Source organism: Callospermophilus lateralis, chromosome 7, assembly GCF_048772815.1.
Source record: "Callospermophilus lateralis isolate mCalLat2 chromosome 7, mCalLat2.hap1, whole genome shotgun sequence".
Taxonomy (NCBI): domain Eukaryota; kingdom Metazoa; phylum Chordata; class Mammalia; order Rodentia; family Sciuridae; genus Callospermophilus; species Callospermophilus lateralis.
In genome coordinates, this window is record NC_135311.1 from 120,515,809 (window position 1) to 120,536,930 (window position 21,122).

General features: G+C 52.9%; 1 protein-coding gene across 1 annotated transcript in view; it reads left to right on the top strand.

Moving 5' to 3' along the window:
• Trim62 (tripartite motif containing 62) overlaps positions 1-19,465 on the top strand; it is a 31,075-nt gene extending 11,610 nt beyond the window's left edge. Inside the window, exons 2-5 of the mRNA XM_076863021.2 lie at positions 2,504-2,599; positions 7,012-7,268; positions 7,996-8,111; positions 17,160-19,465. Of these exons, the coding sequence (XP_076719136.2) occupies positions 2,504-2,599; positions 7,012-7,268; positions 7,996-8,111; positions 17,160-17,710 (1,020 nt within the window). The 3' untranslated portion in view covers positions 17,711-19,465. The remainder of the gene's footprint in view (positions 1-2,503; positions 2,600-7,011; positions 7,269-7,995; positions 8,112-17,159) is intronic.
• The last annotated feature ends 1,657 nt before the right edge of the window (positions 19,466-21,122 follow it).

The following is a 21,122-nucleotide window of genomic DNA, read 5'->3' on the forward strand; positions in this document are numbered from 1 at the left end:
CTGAGTTGCTGAGATTCCAGGTATACACCACCATGCCTGTCCTGTCTTTCTTCTACTCTTCTAGTTTCATCTTGTGACTTCTGTCTTTACCTTTGCCTCATGACCTGAGATGGCTGCTAGAGTTCCTGCCATTGTGTCTGTCCAGCCATTAAGCTCTCTTTTGTCACAAAACATGCTGCTCCCATTTTTCTCTCTTACTCCTGTTTTCATGAGTAGACTCTCCTCATCCTTCAATGTCACCTCTCATGTTACCTCCTTTGAAAGCCTTCCCTGACCAACTTTGCTAAATTTTCCTCCCGACCCTACACTTCTTTATTTTCTCTAGCACCCAGACCAAATTAGTAATTATCTTAATTTTTTATTATTTTTCCTGCTTTTTGTCTTCTTCACCACACTGAAAGATCCCTCTGGGCAAGGACTGCCTATGCCTTGTTCTGTCAATAAATAGTTGTTAAATGAATAAGCAATAGTAAGCAAAGATAATTTTATTTTTCACATTCTTCCCTTTACATGTAATGACCTTTCTCCCAGGTTGCTACCCAGTCTGTAAAATTAGTTGAACCAGATGTTTGCTGAGGATCCTCCCTGCTCTGACGACATGACTGAGCGGGAGATGAATATGAACTGGTAGATCAGCCTCCCTGCTACCTCTCAGCCCAAGCTGGTCAGGGACCCTGGGCCTGCTCAGAGGCTGTTTCCATGGAACTTCATTCACACAGCAAACTTTCTTGAGCCCCAGTTCAATGCCAGGCCGCTGGGTACAGGCCACAGGCCACAGGGAAAGGAAGCATCAAGCGCCTGCCCTGGAGGACTCACAGGCTAATATGGGGAGGAAGCTGGGACAGATAGGAAGAAAACTGTCTATGATACAATGGCTAGGGGCTCAAATTAGTGCAGACAGCCAAGTGCAGTGGTGCATGTCTGTAATTCCAGCAACTCAGGAGGCTGAGGCAGGAGGATTGTAAGTTTGAGGCCAGGCCTCATTAACTTCGTGAGATCCTGTCTCAAAAATAAAAAGGACTGAGGATGTAGCTCAGTGGTAAAGCACCCCTGGGTTCAATCCCCAGCACCAAAAATAAATAAATAAGTGCAGACAGCTAGACCCTATGCTGGGGAGCACCTATCATCCCAATCTTTATCTGGCAAATACTGATTGAGGCCCCTACTAGGAATTGTTCTGGGCACTAGGATAGAGCAGCAATCAAGCCAGTTAAGATTCCTGCCCTCATGGAACTCCCATTACATTGAAGGAAACAAGCAGGAAACACGCAGGCAAGTCAACAAGCAAGGTCATTCCAGGCAGTGGGAGGCACGGTGAAGACCCTGGAGCTGGGAATGTGACAGAGGTGTAAGCAGATGCCACTGTCCCTGGGGTGATCCCCCAGAGATGGCAACGAAATTGATAAGTAAATGATACAAAGGAGTCACTGTGAGAAACCCTGATGGTGGAGGGACAGCCAGAGGAAGCAGCAAATGCAGTGTCTTTAAATTGGAAGGAGTGCAAGGTGCTGGAGGAGCAGAGCCAAGCTCACTGTGGCAGGAGGGGAGTCCTAGGGTTGGATGATGGGGACAGCTGGGGCCAGGGTCAGGGGAGGGAGGCACAGGATTGACTCTGGTGCCAAAAAACACAGCAATCCACATGAATAATAGGCAATGCAGTATTGCAGTATTTCTTCAGTCAAAAATTAATGCAAAAATTCATAATGAGCAAAATATCAAAATTTTGAACAAGGCCAACATTCATTAGCCTTTCCTTCCTAAGCTACACTGGAACTTGAGACAAAGGAAATATAAGTAATCCTGATGATGTTTTATTTCAAATGGTGATGTATTGTCTAGCATAGATTTGTTCTTAATTATCAGGGGTGTCACCACTGTTGCAAACATGTCACTTGGCTTCAAGATCATGGTCTTCAGAACCAGATGTCCTAGTTCTCATTCTGACCTTACCCTTACATGCTTGGTATGCTTTGTGGCCAGTTTCTTGACCTCTTTGTGCCTTTTTCTTCATCTAAAAGTAGAATCATAGTGCCTAGCTTAGGGTTACCCAGAAGCTCCAATGAATTAATAATAAGCCAAGTGCCGAAGCAGTGTCTAGCCCAAGCTGAGCGCTCAATGTGGGTAGTTATCCGGTTTCCCACCTTGCTTCCCACCAAAACCTTGCTGCCTCCAAAAGTCTACTCCCAGAAGCAGCAGCTCAGGAGGGGCAGCGTGGGGAAATGTGTGTTTGTGGCTTTTGCAAAACTCCTGGTGAAAGGTGAAAGGTGGGAACAGATTCTGGAGACATTTACGATACAGACCCTACAGGACTTGGTGGTTGAAATGTAACCGGGATTGACTCTGGTGCCAAGACAACACAGCAATCCACATGAATGTTGACCCGAAGCAGGGCACAAAGCCAGGGTAATGCCCTGGCGTCTAGGAGGGCTGGACCGTCCATCACCGCTGAATACCCTGGGCACGTGTCACCCAAGCCCCCAAGCCGGTCCTGTGTGTGTTTCAGAGGGAGCTGAAAGAGCAGCTTCAGGCCCTTCAGGACAGCGAGCGGGAGCACACGGAGGCGCTACAGCTGCTTAAGCGACAGCTGGCGGAGACTAAGGTGAGCCGGCTGGGTGTGGAGGCGGGGCTTAGAGGGGCGGGGTCATCTCAGAGAGGGGGCGGAGCCTCCGTCCACCCTGGGACTTGGAGGAGCTGAACCTGGAATAAAAGGCAGCCTCGCGGAGGAGGGGGAGGTTTCCGTAAAAGTGAATCCATGGGGTCTAGGAGCAAGGAACCCACTCCCAGATGACAAGGGAACTGAGCTTTCCCTTTCCAATGTGGATGGAAGTCAGAGACCTTCGGAAACCTCCAGCACCCTGAAGGGCTGGGAAAATGTACCCAGTCTCCTTTTGTTCCGCCCTTATTAATCATGCCCATGGCCCGAGGAAGCCACCCTGAGCTCAGGATGAGAGGGAATGCGAGGGTCCATTTCTCCCATTCAGCGGTATTCTCCTCTCTTCTCCCCCATTATTGTTTTTCTTCACTGGCCTCTTCCTCCCCTTGCAGCCAGCCCTGGTGTCATTCCCCCTCTTGCACCCAGGCCATAGAGATGTGGACACAAAAAGGTCGTACAAAGCCCTGCAGTCTGGCTACAGCGTTGGGGATGCGGGGAGTTTTCCCTTGACCTGAGAGGAAGGATGTGGGTTCTGGTCCCACCACTGACTTTGGGTAAATTGCACACTTTTCTGGGTCCCCAGCCTTCCTATCCATACAGCGAGGATCTGCTGGGCTCCATTCAGAACTTCAAGATTAGAAGTCCCCCCTCCCTTACAAAATGAAATCTAGGGGCGGAAAGGAGCCTTGGGAATGCCCTGAGCCTCTAGAATTCAGCCCGGGGCTTACAGAGGCCATTAGAAACTCACATCTGGGCCCCAGCATAGCCACCAACCCCCTGTGGGGTCTCAGGAGGGTCATGACACATATTTCTTCAGAAAACATTCCGGAATGCCTCTGGGTATTGCCTCTTAGTGGGAAAGAGATGAAAAACAGTCAGAGAACTATAGTCTCCTTGCTTCTTGCAGCCTCAGTTTCCCCAGCTCTCTGGTAATTCTGTACCCTGTGCTGAGAAGCAACTCAGAGCCTCTCTGGATGAGAGGGAATTCGATGGTCCATTTCTCCCGGCCAGCGGTATTCTCCTCTCTTCTCCCCCATTATTGTTTTTCTTCATTGACCTCTTCCTCCCCTGCTTTCCTGTCCATCTGTATGCCTCTGGGGGGTCCTGTGGGGCCACCTCCCCCTCCAGTTCCCCCAGCCCTGCTTCCTGTCTGGACTGGGGTATTTATACAAGAAATGCCTATGGAGACTTGGAGGTCATATTTCACCTGGTGCCTGACTTTTGCTTTCCTATGGCGCCCGCCCCTCCAGTGACCCAGCCTGGGGCCTGTCTGATCTCCCTCCTCGGGTCCTGTGTTTTCCTTGGTTGACCCTGAGGGTGATGCATTCTTGGAAGGGTGTTTTTCTAAAAGGGCCATAGCGCCCCCAAGCCCCTGTGTGTTCCAAGGGGACATGGCGGACCAGGGATAGGAGCCGCTTTCCCAGCCAAGGACGAAAGCAGGCCCACAAGGCACACCCATTGGGCCGAACATTCCTCAATGCTTAGAACTGTGCTTCTGCTTAAGTGTCTTACCAAAACCCCACAGAATGTCACCTCCATCCCAGCAGGACTTGCCAAAACCTAGCACAGTGTCTGACATACAGACTGTATTTGTAGAAAAAGCAGTGGGAGGGAGGGGGACTTTGGAAGTAGATGTTTTTTAATCCCAATTTTATCAGTGAGGTCACTGAGGCACAGAGAAGTTGAGGGACCAGCCTGAGGCCCCACAAGCTAGTAAGTGGCCAACAGGGCGCCTCCTGCCCAGTTCTGCAGAGCCCAATGCACATTCCAGCCTCTCGGCAGGCCTAGAGCTTTGTGAAAGTCAAGTGGATAGATTGGGAGGACCCTAGGGGACATGCTCAGGGCTCCTGGAGTGGCCGCCAGTCTGATGTGCCACTTCTGAGCTGGTCTTTCCCTGCCTCGACCTCTTTTTCTATGTATTCTCTTTATCCTGGGGACACTGGATCCCCATTCTGGAAAGAAAATGGAGTCTCTGCCCAGCTGTGTGAAGTGTTCATGAGCAAGGCCCTTTCTCCTTCAGCCTCAAGTAGCCCCTGACTGCCAGCCTTGTGCTAGGCCCTGGGGTGGGCAAAGGGCTGAGAAAAATGCCCTGGGGCTGGGGCTGGGGCTCAGTGGTAGAGCGCTTGCTTAGCACGTGTGAGGCACTGGGTTTGATTCTCAGCACCACATATAAATAAATAAAATAAATGCCCATTGACAACTTAAAAAAAAAAAAATTAAAAAAAAAAAAAGAAAAATGCCATTCCTACCCAGGAGGGGTTCACGCACATGTTGGGGAGACAATGTGGAGGACAATGTATTAAGAGAGTTTATTAAAGGCTCTGGGAATATCTAACTCCCTGAAAAGTTTAAAGAAGGTCTCTCGGTGGGTAGCGTTCAAGCTGGGTATTATAGGGTGAGTCAGAATTTGCCAAATGAATAATGGATTGGGAGGGGTCATTCTAGGCATGCGGAAGTGCCGCGCAGCAATGTTAGGGAGGTCAGTTGGGACCAACTTGACAGGAGCTTTTGGATGCCAGGCTAAGATATTTAGCATTTTGCTGTCATCCAAAGCCAGGGAAGGTCCTTAAACCCAGTATGGGCTGTGACCCAGCTTGCACTTGAGAAGGACCACTGGCAGTGAGCTTGTGGGCAAAGGCTGGAGTTGACTGTGGACTGAATGAGTTGGAGGGACGTGTTGGAGAGAGAGTTGGAAAAGTGATCCCGAGCCAGGCCCAGCCCAGCCATCCCTATGGACTTTGGAGCCAGCCTCAAGAACAGTAAGCATTAGGTAAAGATGAGGGAGAGATGGGAAGGAGCTGGCCTGGATGTGTCCTGAGAAACCTGGGTGGCAGAGGAGGAACAGCCAGAGATGGGATGCAAACCAGGACTTCCAACAGCAGAGGGTGGTCAGCAGGCAAACACTGCAGAGTGGTCTGGGAGGAGCCAGACCTAATGGCCATGGGGCCTGGGGGCCTTTAGAGGTTAGCTCCAGAGGGTGGGGGAGGGAGATCCCATCCCCCCAGCAGCAGCAGCCTCAGCCTCCCTGGGTAAGGGGTGAGGGGAGGCCAGCGGCAGCCTGGTTTCCCATCCCCAGGCTCTCCTCCATCCCCTCTTTGTCTGCCTGGCTCGCTGGGTGGGCATGCGCAGGGAGGCTGGCCAGCTGCCAGCAGCTCTTCCTGCAGGCGGGCAGCCACCACGGGAGGGAACAGGCCCTAATTGAGCCTTTGTGGAGCCTCCCACAGAGCCCAGGGCACTGAACACAGTGGGGTCTCTGACTCCAAGAACTGCCAGCCAGAATCCTGCAAAGTGAAATTGCAGAGGCAGGCCCCACATGCTGCCATATCCTGTGTCACCTGACTCTAAGTCTTTCCCCAGGCCGCTCCCTCCACCTCTCCCCTGACCCCCAAATGGTGCCTAGAGCTTCCTCAGGCCACCTGCCCTTGGGGACTCCCAGGACATACCCATTAATGGATCCCTTTTCAATAACCTGGCTGTTTCTCCGCACCTGGGACCCTGGGTGGGTGAACAACCCCTCACGTCGTGTTCACCACAGCCCTGCGATCTCATGACCCCATTCATGGGTTGGAAAACTAAGGCTGATAGTGCTGAAGTTGCCACAGCTGGAGACAGAGCTGGGACTCTTACCCAGGCTGTGGGGCACCAAAGCTGGTGCCCTTCACTGCCCCGTGCCCTCTTGGGCCTTGCAGTACCTGCATGGCATTGAGAACCACCTGTCCACACTCACCTGCCCTGGCAGACACCCTCACTGTAGTTTTTGTTCCTTAGCTGGGGGAGTCTCGGGGGTGTCAGAACAGGGGAGTGACCACCAAGGTCAGCCACACACTTTCATTTATGAAGCTCTCCGACCTCTGGGATCTCCTCTTCTTCCCTTGAGCCCCACAGGTGAGTCATTATAAAGAAAAACTAGGGCTGGGGGTGTAGCTCAGGGGCAGAGTGCTTACCAACAACCCTGAGGCCCTGGGTTCAATCCCCAGGACACAGGAGGGAGAGAGAAAAGGAAGGACAAAGTATCCCAGACTGAAGACATCATTCCACAGTGTCCCCTCTCCCTCCCCCAGCTTCCCTGTCCCTCATGCCTCAGTGCCAGATATCTGGGCAGAGTCCTCTTCCCTCTCTGTCCGCTACAAACTCATTGTTTCACCTGGACCACGGCCTTAGTTTCCTAATGGGCCACACTAACTGCTGTCCCCGCGACGCCAGGGCTTCTGTACCAGCATCCTCGAGTGCCTGCCGTGCCCCCTGCACAGCCTTTTCCCACCCTCCTGCTCTGCAAACGAGGCTCCCGGCTTCCTCTTCTCACCTGGGTTCCCCCCATCTGCGCCTGCTGCCATAACCCCTGACCACTGTCCCTGCAGTCTTCCACCAAGAGCCTGCGGACCACCATCGGCGAGGCCTTTGAACGGCTGCACCGTCTGCTGCGAGAGCGGCAGAAGGCCATGCTGGAGGAGCTGGAGGCGGACACGGCCCGCACGCTGACCGACATCGAGCAGAAGGTCCAGCGCTACAGCCAGCAGCTGCGCAAGGTGCAGGAGGGGGCCCAGATCCTGCAGGAGCGGCTGGCAGAGACCGACCGGCACACCTTCCTGGCTGGGGTGGCCTCCCTCTCTGAGAGGTACGTGCCACCTGTGCGAGGCGGTGGCGGTGGAGACAGATGGGTTGTCAGCAGAGAACTCGATCATGCATGTCTCCATTGATCATTTATGGAAGACCTACTGTGTGCCAGAGCTTGGGCTAAAGGCTGCATGCATCTAGACTATTCTGCGTTTAATATATTCTGCCAATAGTGTACAAGTAATAGCAATATCTGTGATCACATGGTAGGCACCTGTATTATATCTTATGTTCTTTATGTTATATAGCATATCACTGTCGTCCCCATTTCACATTTGTGGCAACTGAGGCGCAAACAAGCCAGATCAATTGGCCAAGACCCGTTGGCTAGGTGATGGAGCCAGGATTCAAGCCCAGGTTTCTCTGGCTTCAAGGCCACCCTTGATAATAATACTTAGTTATTGGGATCAACACTGGTCACAGCCTCATGCCCGTGGCATTGGCCCTGAGCCACACACTGTGCTAAGCATTCTATCCGCTGTGCCATGTAACCCTTGTGACAATCCTAGAAGGCAGGTCCTAGCTAGTGCCCATTTTATAGATGAGAAAACTGAGGGTAATAGCTAGAGAGGTCGGCAGTGGCACAAGCAGGCACCTGCACCTGAGTCCCACAGCCTTCTCACTCATGACCTCACCCTTTGTCAGCTGCCCTGAAGGTGGCCATGGGGCCCCAACACCGGGCAGGAAGCCAGTCCCCCGTGCAGCCTTCTCTTCTGCTGTCCTTCCAGGCTCAAGGGGAAAATCCACGAGACCAACCTGACGTACGAAGACTTCCCGACCTCCAAGTACACGGGCCCCCTGCAGTACACCATCTGGAAGTCCCTGTTCCAGGACATCCACCCAGGTGAGGTTCCCTGTCCCTCCCTGAGAGGCCAGCAGGCGGGCGGGGGGCACAGGTAGGAATGGTCTCTGGTGGGCTGAAGCCAGGCAGCAGGTGGTCCCAGCCCACCGGGCCCCAGGTCCTAAACACAGTCTGGGGGCGGGGCAGGGAGGGAACCCAGGGTGCCTTGCTGAGCTTGCTGTGCCCCAGGACCTGTGCTGGGCCCTGGGCAATCGCTCCTCCTGAGGGATCCTCAGGGGACCCCGTGAGGCCGTTGCATCCCAGGGGGAGCTGCAGGTGCTCCTTCACCAACGACAGGGTCACCTCCCAGTGACCCATCTGGGGTGAAAATGCCTTTAACAGCCACCTGCCGAGCACCCCCTTAGCAATGCACTGAAAGAGGATTATTGGTTGGTTCTCCTCGGGATCATGTGACTAACCGGCCCCCAGTTTGTGCCTCTGCCCAGAAACACCCGAGTGTCATACCACACGTGACCAACCCTGGGAAGAGATCAAAAGTCAAAATGTGAAATACATTTCTCTGAATGCCTATCGTTTTCACACCAACATAGGTTAAAAAAAAACATCAATTGGGGGCCTTCTGTACCAAGGCCCTGGCACTCCAGCAAGTCACTGGATACACGTGGTACTTATCAAGCCCCTTTCTCACACCAGACACTGTTCCAGGTCCTAGAGGTGGAGTAGTGAGCAAAACAGGCAAAAATTCCTGTCCTACAGATCTTACATTCTAGGGTATGAGAAAGTAAACAAAAGTGAATAAGTAAAACAAAAAACAAATACACATAGTGCATTATGGTACATTAGATGCTGATAGGAGAGAGATTTTAGATAAGGGTGAGGGCATGGAAGAAAAGACCTGAAGGAAGGAGGGTGAGTCATGTGGGTATCTGAGGGAAGAGGGCTCCTGGCAGTGAGAACAGCAAGTGCAAAGGCCCTGAGGCAGAAGCATGACTAGCATGTTCAAGGAACAGTAAGGAGCCAAGTGTGGCTGGAGTAGAGTGAATGAGAGGGAGAGTGAGGAAAAGGTCAGGAAGGCAGCAGTAGCCAGACCATAAGGGCCCACAGACCGGCGTTATAACTTTGAATTCTATGTTGAATGAGAAGGGAACCATTGGAGGTTTGGGGCAGTGAAGTGACCTGAGCCTACTTAAGTTTTAAAGAATCCCTGTGGCTATTGGGCTAAGAATCGACAGAAGGTGGTAAAGGGCAGAGGCTGGGAAGTTGTATGGGAGATCATTGCATAACCCAGGTGAGAGATGCTGGTGACTTGGAGCAGGACGGTGGCGCTGGAGGGGTTGAGAAGGAGCCAGATTGTGGATCTATTCTGAAGGGCCATTCAACAGGACTTGCCAAGAAATTTGGCCTCAGGTGTGAGAGGAGGAAGACAGAGAGGACAGGACTTTGGCTGAAGTGTCTGGAAGCGTGGAGCTGTAGCAGGTGAGGTTGGCAGTGCCCACTGAACACCTTGTGCTGATGTTTGAAAGGCATTGAGACCACAGGTCCGTGGTCCAGGAGGAAGTCAGGCCTGGTGTCATCAGCCTGTGGCCAGCATTGAATGGACCGGATGGGGTCACCTGGAAAGTTAGGGTAGGGAGAAAGAGAGAGAGGGCTACTCCAACATCAGAGCCTGAGGGCGTTGCTATGAGTCATGGAGAGGAGGAGACCCAGCCAAGGAGACGGAGAAGGAGCAGTCAGACGGGCAGGAGGGCAGCCTGGGGGTGTCCTGGCAGCCGGGCAGAGGGAGCGTTTCCAGAAGGAGAGTGGTTCACGGTGGCAGAGGCTGCAGAACCAAGCCTGGGAGAACCCCAAACAGACCCTCCTCTAGGTTTAGCAACACCAAGATCATCCATGACCTTGGCGAGAGCTATTTTGGTGGCGCAGTGGGGCAAAGGCCTGATTGGAGCCCATCCAAGAGAGAAGTGGAAACAGCAGGTGGAGACGACGCTTTCAAGGAACTTTACATACAGGAGGGAGAGAGACTGTTGAGTGGCTATTTTTGTAAGGGAGAAGGAATAGCAGCCTATTCATGGGTTGATGGCAAAGAGGCCGTAGAAGGGCAGAATCAAGAGGCAGTGGCCGGATGCAGTGGTGCACACCCATAATCCCCGTGACTCAGGAGGCTGAGGCAGGAGGATTGCAAATTCAAGGCCAGCCTCAGCAACTTAGGGAGACCCTGTCTTAAAATTAAAAAAATTAAAAGGGCTGGGGATGTAGCTGAATAGTTAAAGTGCCCCTGAGTTCAATCCTCAGTACCAAAAATAAATAAATAAATACAAACAAAAAAGAGGGAGAGAGTTGTGGAAGCCATGGCCTTGGATACCATCCCTGGAGTGATCTGCTGCCAGGGGTGGCCTCTGCCAGGAGCCCACACAGTCTATCTCCAGGAGCCTGGAGAGGGTGGAATATGGGCAGCAGAGCAGAGTGGGAGCTTGCAGGAAGCATCTCAGATGGCGTCACCTTCCCAAAGAAGTGGGAAGTGAAGCTGTCAGCTGAGATGGGGAGGAGGTGGTAGGAGGTTTGCAGAGAGAGGAGAAAGCAGGTTTCTAGTGCATTAGCCGACCCTGGGCCTGGGAGGTCAGTGCTTTCCTGCAAACCACACAGCTGCACCACAGGGCAGATTCAAGCCTCAGGCAGTGAGGACCCCTGATTGTGCCTGGGTCAGCACCTGCCCTTGAGAGGTGAGATACAGATAAAGGAGGGAATTCCCCTAAGAGGTAGGTACCTTCACGAAGAAACTAAGGCACCCATGGTCACAACCTATAAAAGGTACAGCCAGCCTTTAGACCCCCAGGTCAGACCCCAGAGCCTGCAACATTACCAACTAAGCTCACTAGCCATTCTCTAGCCTGATACACCAGCTGCACCTGGGAAGACTGAGGTTCAGAGGCTCACTGTCTTTCTAAGGTCAATGGTAGTCAGAGTTCTCCCACCTGTCTGGATTATTTTTTTATTCTACAAACAATAAAAATCCTTCAAGAGATCCTCAGGAGTCAGGAGAGAAAGGCAAGCAACCAGATCTAGAGTCCAGTAGGACAAGGCTATGACCAGGGACTCCCAGGTACCACGGGCACCCAGAAGGGGCAACAGGAGGCTGTGGGTGGAGTTGGCGGGAGGCTGGGGAACAGATGATGTTTGAGCTGAGTGCTGAAGGCTAAGGAGTAGGGGTGGGCAGGGGCATGAACGACCCCAGGGCATTCACAGTTGAGTCCCTGAGGGATGGAGAAGCGCTAGGACAGTCACTGAGAGGGTGCTGGGCCACAGAGCCAGGCTCCCTGCAGGTGACTGAAGGCCTCTCCTGATATGTCCTTACTGACCTCCTCGGAGTGATGCAGGCTCAGGGACGGTTCTCTGCTCTCCTCTGCTCTCCGTGGGAAAGGAGGCAACAGCTGGAGGAAGGGTCCATTTTCTAGCAGCCTGGGTAGGAGTTCTGGGCTGCCCTCCTGGGATAGAGGCCACAGCATGCTCCCACCCCTGGGGAACCCCACACAGGGACCAGAAGATTGAGGGCCACTGGAGGGAGGCAGGAATCCCAGCCGCTGTTCTCTTGAGCCACAGGCCAGGGGAGCCCCTTGTGCAGGAGGCCTGGGAGCCTCAGTGTCCACCTGCTCTATCCCTGTCAGCCCAGAGAGGCAGGCTGGGCACCTCCTCCTGCCATTCAAGAGCCCCCTCATCCTCCCATCCATATCCCACTCAGCTACACTGAACCCCCTTCAGGTCTTAAGTGAGCCCTGTTCTCCCTCCTCACGCTCTTTAGAGCCTCACGCACCATCCTCAGTCCTTATGGCCAACTCCTGCTTTTCCTTTGTGTCTTAAACACCTGTGCTGAGAAGCCTTCCTGGATTTCTCCACAGGGCCCTGCTTAAGCTTTCTTGGTCTCACTGTTTGGCCACCATCTGTGTGGCTGTCTCTCTCTCCAGACTGTGAGCTCCGAAGGCTCAGGGTCCAGGGTTGATTCATCCCCAGCAGCCAGCACAGTCAGTATGTGTTGATGAATGAAGAAGAGAATGAAGCAGAAGTCCACTTCTGCTTCTAGAACGGTGCCAAGCCTATCATAGGTGCTCAGTAAACCGCTGAGAGAAGGAGCTCACTGTACAGTATAAGACAAGTCCCTTCCTCCCCTTAGCCTCAGCTTCCCCCTCTGAATGAGAGGATGCCTGTATTCCTTCTGGGCTTCTTCATAAGTGAGCAGACACATAGGGAATTGCTGACTGCCCAGCGGCAGGGTTTTTCCACCTTCAGTGCCACTGACTTTAGGCCTTGGGGGCACTGTCCTGGGCACAGCAGGATGCTTAGCAGCGTCCCTGGCCTCTAGCTACTAAATGCTGTAGCTCCCCCGCCCCCCCCCCGCCCCCCCCCCGTCTTAACAACCCAAGGTATCTCTGGACGTGACTTAATGTCCCTTGGGAAGCAAAACTGCCCCCGCTGAACAGTGCCTGCAGTCAAGCTGAGGCAGCAGCTGTGTGCCCCAAACATCCCACCGGGAGCAGAGGCCCTGGGACTTCAGAGAGCAGTGATCCTGTTGGCTGGGCCCCTTCCTTTGTCTGTGAGGCCTGTGAAGTCACTCTGGCTCCTCTGCCAGCACCAGAGCCCTTTATGTCCAAATGGAGCGGTGCCCCTAGGGACCTAGCCCACAAGTTCTAGCAGCTTCCTGCCTGCCCCTCCCCTATGGCCCTAGCTTCCTATTGGGTCATTGGAGAATCCATCTACCACCTGTCAGGCCCCTGCTCCGGAGCTCCCCCCACCCCCACCCACCACTGGCCTCACACTAGGAAGCCCTGCCCTCTCTGTCCTCCCCTACCTGGCCTGCTCCCCAGAGGGCCAGGCAACCTATTGTCCCAAGGAAACAGACACTGCTCTTCTCCCTCCTGCCTCCTCCCCACTCCCACCCCACCCCCAGGCAGCCGTCTCCCCACCTCCTACTCATCTAAACCAGTCATTTTGAGTCCCAGTGTGTTGGCTGCCTGACCAGGGGACCCAAGGCAGAGCACCCCCATCTGAGCCTTAGTTCCTCACCTATACAACAGGGAAAGTCACATTCGCTTCCCAGGTTACATATGAGAATTAAATTAAAATTGGGGACCATAATCCTATAACTTAGTAAGTACTTGGCCCTCTGATGGTTCCTCAGTCCTGCTGAACAGGCTTTCTGGAGTCACATGAAGGAAAAAACGTGATGTGAAAAGACGTCAGCTCACGTTCTAACTCTGCTTCATCCCAAGTGGCAACCTCAGCAAATCGCTTAACTCACTCGAAGAGCCTCAGTTTTCTCTTCTGGAAAATGGGGGTAAAGTAATTTGTGCTCCTAGGTATGCAGATGTTTTGTGATGCCCGCCCAGGCAGCTGCAGGCTGAGTAGGTGGGAGGACTCCGGGACCTGAGGCCTGGTTTTAAATGCCTGGCTGCAGAAAAGAGCTGACATATTTCCTGTCCTGTCAGGCCTGTGCAGCTGGCCCCACTGTCCTGGAGAACAAAGAAACAAGCCATGGGGCTCCCAAGCTGCCCAGTGGTGGTGTCAAGCCGTGCCTCGGGAGGGCTTTCTTTGTGGTAGGAGACCAGAGGCCAGGACATATTTCCTGGGGCCTCCATAGTCCCAAATGCCATTTGACTTGGAGGTCTCAGAGAGGCTTCAAGGACCAAGACGCATGCTCAGCTCTCTGTGTTTATAGGTTCAGAGTCCCACGACCTAGAAATGAGCCCCGACCTGTAAGATAGGTCTCTCAGGATCTGTCACCTCTCCCGAGGGTCAAGGATGGATGAAGTTCCACAGGCAGGGACTGACTTCCCAGTGGGGGAGAAGGTGTTGCCATGCCCCCTCTGGCCTTGCCCTTGGGACTGGAAAAGCCTCCCTAAAATCCAAGCACCTCTCCCTAGGAGAACCCAGGCCTCGCCTGAGTCCTACCCAAAGAGTGGCAGGCCCTGCCCGCCTCCACCTGCAGGACTGGAGGTGGGGATCAGGATTTCCTCTGCCCTGCGGGCGCCTCTCTGTTCACCTTCCCAGAACCACCGGGAGCCCTTGGAGCCCTTCCCAGTGGCTCAGAAGTGAGTGGCCCATGTGGCCCTGGAGACTTGAGAGTCTGAAGCTGTTTTCAGGCCTGCCTGCCAGTCCCCCCACACACCCAGGTCTTTCTGCTCCAAGCTCCCGTTTCTACCTGTTGCTGGTCCATAATCCCAAATGCCTCAAATAAGAGGGCCACATTCTCCAGGGCACTCAGAGCTGTGGCCACCGTCATCCCAGGCAGGGACTCGCCCCCCCATTCCTCCCACCCCTCTGCACAGACACATCCCACTGCCCGTAGGGGTGACCCCATCTGTATCTGATTAAGTTCTTGGCTCCCTGGACCCCCTCCACCCACACACTCTTCCACCTCCTCCCTCCCCACCCCTCTGTGGGAATTGCCCACATTCCAAGGGGCAGGAGACTTCTAGCTCTGACCCTGCCCTGGAACCAGTCAGACTGTGGGTAAAGCCTTCATCTGATGACAGCCAGTGCCTTTCACCTCCTGGCTCCTCTTCTTTAGGTCCCGGATGGAGAATTTTTTTTTTTTTTTTTTTGACCCCTCTGTTCACAGAGCTCACTGTTTGCATATAGCCCTCAGGTTCCCAAGAGTAGGAGAGGCAAGGAAAGTACAAAGCTGAGTTTACTCCTGACAGAGATGGTGGCAGAAGCTTGCTCCAGGCCCTGGTCGGCTTGTTAGTGGTTGAATGAACAGGAGCATGGTTCAAGGATGGGCATTACTCCCAACAAGGACAGTCACCATCAGTGAGCCATTTTACTTCTCTGTGTGTGCGCAGCCCACAGAGGCAACAGAATTAGGGGGTAGTGTGCCAGCCATGTCATCCTGTCCCTGCTCCACCAGATAAGGAAGGCAAGAGGGAAGTGGAGGGTGAAGTTCTTCACTCTGCGGAACATGTGGCAGGATCCCCTCCTCCCACGTGTCCTCTCCTCTGTCTTGCTCTGACCTGGAAATGGCCATGGGACCTAAGGGGAGCAGGTCCCAGGTTCCCCTCCCCTTCTGGCTTGTTTATCAGCTACTCTGGGGAGACAGAGTAAACAGAGGTCTTGACAAGGGTTCTTGAGACTTGAGATGAGACCTGCTAAGCCGGTATGGCCAGCCCACGGGCAGGTGACCCAGCCTGCACCACCTGCCCAACAAAAACAGGGTCAACCTGGTTTGGTGAGCATTTCCAGAAGCTTGGCCTGTGCCAGGTCCTGTGCTGAGCCCTGGGCACACAGGGGAGGGCCGAGGTCAGGAGGATCCAGTCCTTACCCTCCTGGGGCAAAGATGCGAGCACAGGGACATGGACATGGCTCAGGGATTTCAGAGGCAGGGGAGCACAACTCCTAGCCACCAGGAAGACCCCAAGGACAGGCCCTTAGAGAAGAGCCCCCTGAACCTGGTCATGCCAATAAAGAGGAGGCAGGGGAGGGAGCTGTGAGGCAAAGGCTTTGGGCCTGAGTGAGGTGGGGCAGGGTGAGAGATGGGCAGCAGGAAGGGCCGGGCCGGACTGGGCTGGCATTACTCAGTCCCAGCTCCACCAGTATCTGCTGACCTGAGGAGAGTCCTGACTCCTCTCTGGTTCTCAGTTTTCCCCTGTCAAATGGAAGAAGTGGCTTAGAACTAGAGATTTTTTACTTTTTCAGACCCATTTTTTACTTTTCATATTAAATAATTTGTAATGTTACAAAGATCATATAATCTCATCACCATTTCAAGTATACATGTATGTGTACACATAAATACACTATACATACACACATTTTTAAACAAACATAATGGAAAATAGAAGGAAATTATTTATAATAAAATATTTTACATGTCAATGTGTAGAAGTTCACTCAGAACCACATTAGAAAACATAAGTATTCCAGTGCTCACATTATAGGTAAAACACCTTCTGCTTCAAATGTAGTCCTATATAGACAGATTTTTATCAGTGGTCTTGCCCTTAGAGATGTATTTTCCAGAAAAGCAAACAATTCTTAGTTAAGTCTCAAACAAACAAACAAAATGTAGCCATGTGCAGTGGCACACACCTGTAATCCCAGCTACTTGGGAGACTGAAGTAGGATCTGAAGTTCAAAGCCACCTTGACAATTTAGTAAGACCCTATCTAAAAATAAAAAATAAAAAGAGCTGTGGGTGTAGCTCAGCAGTACAGCCCCTTGGGTTCAATAAAAAAGAAAAAAAAAATCAGCCAGGCACATGCCTATAGCAGCTCTGGAGGCTAAGGCAAGAGGATTGTGAGTTCAAAGCCAGCCTCAGCAATTTAGTGAGGCCTTGTCTCTAAATAAAATATAAAAAGGTCTGAGGATGTGGCTCAGAGGTTAAAGCACTCCTGGGTTCAATCTGCCTTACAAAAAAAAAAAGAAAGAAAGAAAGAAAAGTCAGCTTTCCCTGAGTTTGGTAATTGTATTCCAAAATATACAGTGTATGTGCAGTATGCAAAATATATATATATATATATATATATATTTATTTATTTATTTCATGTTTATACATGAAATGGAGTTTGTAGTTTCAGATCATTATAAAGAAGACTTCATCCACATGAAGGTGTGGTGGGACATTTGAAAATCCCTGGTGGGGGTTGTGATGGATTGTCCTGGTCATTTCATTCTGTGGTCCCTGGATCCCTCTTATCAGAGACAACCCAAACACCCTCATAAATTCCCACATTACCCTCTAGGGGGCAGTAGCACCTGAAAAATCTTTAACCAATCTCCCTGGCAGCTCTGAAATTCTGGACCTCATTCTCCTTAATTCTACAAATATTTGTGGAGTGCTCACTATCTGCCTTGCCCTGGACATCAGGCAGTGACCAAGCAGCTATGGCCCCTGATCTCTTGCAGCCTATGGAAGGACCTTAGCCATTACCCTTCCTTTTTACAGAGAAGGAAGATGAGGCCCAGAGAAGACAAGCTTATATTCAAAGTCACACAGCAGATCAATGGCCTCCTGGGGACCCCCCAGAATCCTGTATGCAGGGAGACACCTCACAGTGGGTCCACAGCCTTCTCTCTGATGACCTCTCCCTCTTTCATCCCTCACAGTGCCAGCTGCCCTGACCCTAGACCCTGGCACTGCCCACCAGCGCCTGATCCTGTCTGATGACTGCACCATCGTGGCCTATGGGAACCTGCACCCACAGCCCCTGCAGGACTCGCCAAAGCGCTTTGACGTGGAGGTGTCGGTGCTGGGCTCTGAGGCCTTCAGCAGTGGCGTCCACTACTGGGAAGTGGTGGTGGCAGAGAAGACCCAGTGGGTGATCGGGCTGGCGCACGAGGCCGCGAGCCGCAAGGGCAGCATCCAGATCCAGCCGAGCCGCGGTTTCTACTGCATCGTCATGCACGACGGCAACCAGTACAGCGCCTGCACCGAGCCCTGGACGCGGCTCAACGTCCGGGACAAGCTGGACAAGGTGGGCGTCTTCCTGGACTACGACCAGGGCTTGCTCATCTTCTACAATGCCGACGACATGTCCTGGCTCTACACCTTCCGGGAGAAGTTCCCGGGCAAGCTCTGCTCCTACTTCAGTCCCGGCCAGAGCCACGCCAACGGCAAGAACGTGCAGCCCCTGCGCATCAACACCGTGCGCATCTAGTCCAGGCCTCCAGGCCGCTGCAGCCAGCAGGAGCCCGCCTGCACAGCGGAGGTCCGGGCCCAGGCGCCTCTGCCTGGTCACCCGCAGACCTCAGGCCACTTGTTCGCCCTGGGGCCTCCGTTGCCCCGTGTGTGACATGGAAGTCATGCTCCAGGAGTCCTAAGCTCTCTTGAAGCATTAAAATTCTGTAAGCTCTGACCTTGATGAGGATGTGACATGGCTTCTCCTCAAGGCAGCCCCCACCCAGCCCTAATCCCCAGCCCCTCAGGGAAAGGGCACTTCCTCCCTGTGTCTCCTCCTGCCCAGCCGCCTGGCCTTGGGATGTGTCAGATGTGGTCAGTAGTTGGCAGCCTGAAAGACACAGAATCCTCATGTCTCATGGCCTAAGTCTTGCCCCTGACCAAGCTAGTGATGGTCATTTTACCCTTGACCCCAGCCCACCAAGGACACAGGCAGTAGCTGGTCCTAGGGTTGTCACAGAACCCCCCTCTCAACCCCCACCCACCTGTACCAAGAGCTGTAAGGCTCCACTTTCCCCACTGTTGTACAAAGCAGAGACCATGCTGTGGGAAGGCACCGTGTAGTTGAGGCCACATGTTAGTTACCATGCCACCACCTTCCTGCCCCAAATCTAAGGGCAGAATGAGGGCACCCTGGAGACCCAGGTAGAACACAAGCTAATGGAATCTGCAGGACAGCAAGCATCACTGAATGACAAAGGTCCCCAGCAGCTCTGGACTCTGGTCCAGCTACCCCTTGCGGCCAGGCCTCTGTGACCTGCTAGGGTACAGAAAGGCTGCTGGGAGCAGTTATTTTAATCAGGACCTGAGCACTGGGAGGAGCTGTTGGCTCAGACACACACCCCCCCTTCAGACTTGGCATCTATCTCACTTAGGATCCTGCTGCAGAAACAAGAGCCACTTTAGCTGGCTGAATTAGGTAAGGATTCATTACCAGCTCCCTGGGAGTTTGCATCAGAAGGGAGCAGTAGAGTCCTTGCTGAATTTCCAAGAAAAATTCCCAGCTGCCAGACTCATCCTGTCATGACCAGGGAAGCTGTTCCCCCCTGCAGGAAGCCACTGTATCAGAAGCCGCTGACTTAAGCACTGTGCCCCCTCTGCCACCGTCCATGCCAGCAAATGGATGTCCTGAGGCCTGCCTCTTCCACTAACTCAGGTCCCCAATCCATATTTCTACAAGGGATTTTCTACCTTTACTGCAAGGGAGTCTGGGAAATGTAGTTTCCCTCTTTCCAGCCCCAGCCATGCAAAAAGGGCACTAGAAGAAATTTAGCCTGCAAGCTGAGCAAGCCCATTGCATTTTCTGCCACAGCATCCATTGTGAAGCGCTCCTGAAAGAGGACTTCACCTTAAGCATGGGACCATGGGGTCCAGGAGAGTCCCCAGTTCTGCTACGTAGAAAAAGCTCCATCCCACCTTGGCTTCAAAGCAACAGTGCCGGGAGGTGCCCTGCCCTACCTAAAAGCAGCAACCTGAGAATGTGCCTGCAAGATCGCACTGATTTCTCACAAGCCCTGGCCTTTCTTTCTAGTCCTGAGGCCTCAACTCTGTACTTGGGGTCTCAGCACACCCATCAGAAAGGAGCCAGAAGAGCCGAACTTGAGGGGCTCCCACTCCCAACGGCCATGCACTCAGGCCTTCCCTGAGCAAGAGTAAACCTCAGCCCTGCCCAACCCCTCAACTCCAGAGTCTGGGCCTCCCCCAGCAGTATTTTTATTTAAAAATGTTTCCCATTTGTGAGTAATGATAAATTTGTATTAAATTAAAGTTACAGGACTCCAGTGGTCAGTTCCATTTCCCACTTGTCCCATCCCAGGGAGTAAGAGTATGTTAGAATGGCCAATCCACAAAGCAGCCCTGCCAGGTAGATGGCATTCTGCTCATTCTTCAGAGAAGGCAAAGCAAGTTCAAGGTAGAGGGTGTGACTGCCAAGAATCCTAGAGTTCACACTAGAAAGACCTGGGTTCTAGGCCAATACACCATAACTCTGTCACCAGCCAAGGAGGATCAGTCTTTGCCTAGGACAGCAGGGATATCCTTGGGAGCAGGCAGAGAGCTCACAAGACAGTGGCAAGTCTGATCTCTGGAACTACAAAGACTTGGCCTCAAGTTCAGGCTCCATCACTGTGTGACTTTAGAAAAATGACTTAAATTCTCTGGGTCTTACTTACCCCACAGGGAAAATGGGAATCATAACACCGACCTCACATGATTTATTGGTAAGCTATAAAGACAGTGCACTTGGGGAAGAGTCAGTGTCTGGAGCCGTGTGGGTTTCCTGAACCTCTGTACTGGCTCTGACCCTGAGAAGTCCCTCTTCCTCCTTGTGCCCTGTGAGGAGTGTGGGACCATGGGGTCCAGCAGAGTCCCCAGGTCTGCTATGTAGAAAAGGCTCCATCCCACCTCTGATTGATGGGGCCAGGAGCCAGGGTCCCACACATGGGCACAGGTTGTGCATGGTGGCAGCAGCAAGACCCCGGCCCCTCTGCATTTGTAATGCAATGTCCTTGGGACCAGAGTCCTAGGCCCAGCCTTGGCTTGTCACGGTCCATTCCTCCACCTCCTCACCTGCAGGATGAGGGAGGTGAGACCCAATGCTCTGAGGTACTAGGTGGATCTCATCTGTGGCCTAGAGGGAACCACCGCCCCCCCCCGCCAGGTTTCTGTTCTCGTGACTAAAAGGCTCAGGGGTCACTCCAGTAAAACTGGGCTGACTGGGCTGTGCAAAATAACCACACAAGAGACACAAATACCTTTTTCATTGGGGTCACTGTGACAGCTCCTCTGACCTTAAGGGTCCGCAGGAGGAGAGAGCGAGAGCACGCGCTGACCCCTTTTATTGAGGAGAAGCTATTCAAATGAGGCAAAGGGTCAGGTTTCAGGGGGCTGAGTCTATCTTCATGATGTCCACTGTCAGCAGGTTGACTGACACCTGGGTAGGCCACACCCAAGGGCACAGTAAGAGAAGGGGACACACACAAGGCACTTCCATGGAAGATTCTATCCTAAACAGGGCAAGGGGTTATATTACAAAGGAACAGGTGAGCATAGCTTCACTGATGGGGCTGTAGCAAGACACACCCATGCACGAGACACCAACCCTCGAACCCAAGAAGGGTGGGGAAAGCTCTGCCACATTTCTGTGACTGAGCACCTCAGCACCCAGACGGGGAGTGTGACTCACATGCAAGGTTGGTCTCCCACACCCGCCCCCAGATCCTGACTATAGTTTTAGGGAGGGGGTGCAAATGAGGAGCTGTTGGCAGGGTACATGGAGGGCCCCTGATTAGTCCCTGGGGAGCAGCCCAGTTTGCAGCTATATGTGTGTGGGGGGGGTGATTTAAAGACTAGAGTATCCACAAGACACCCCAACCTTTCAGATCCCTGTGGCT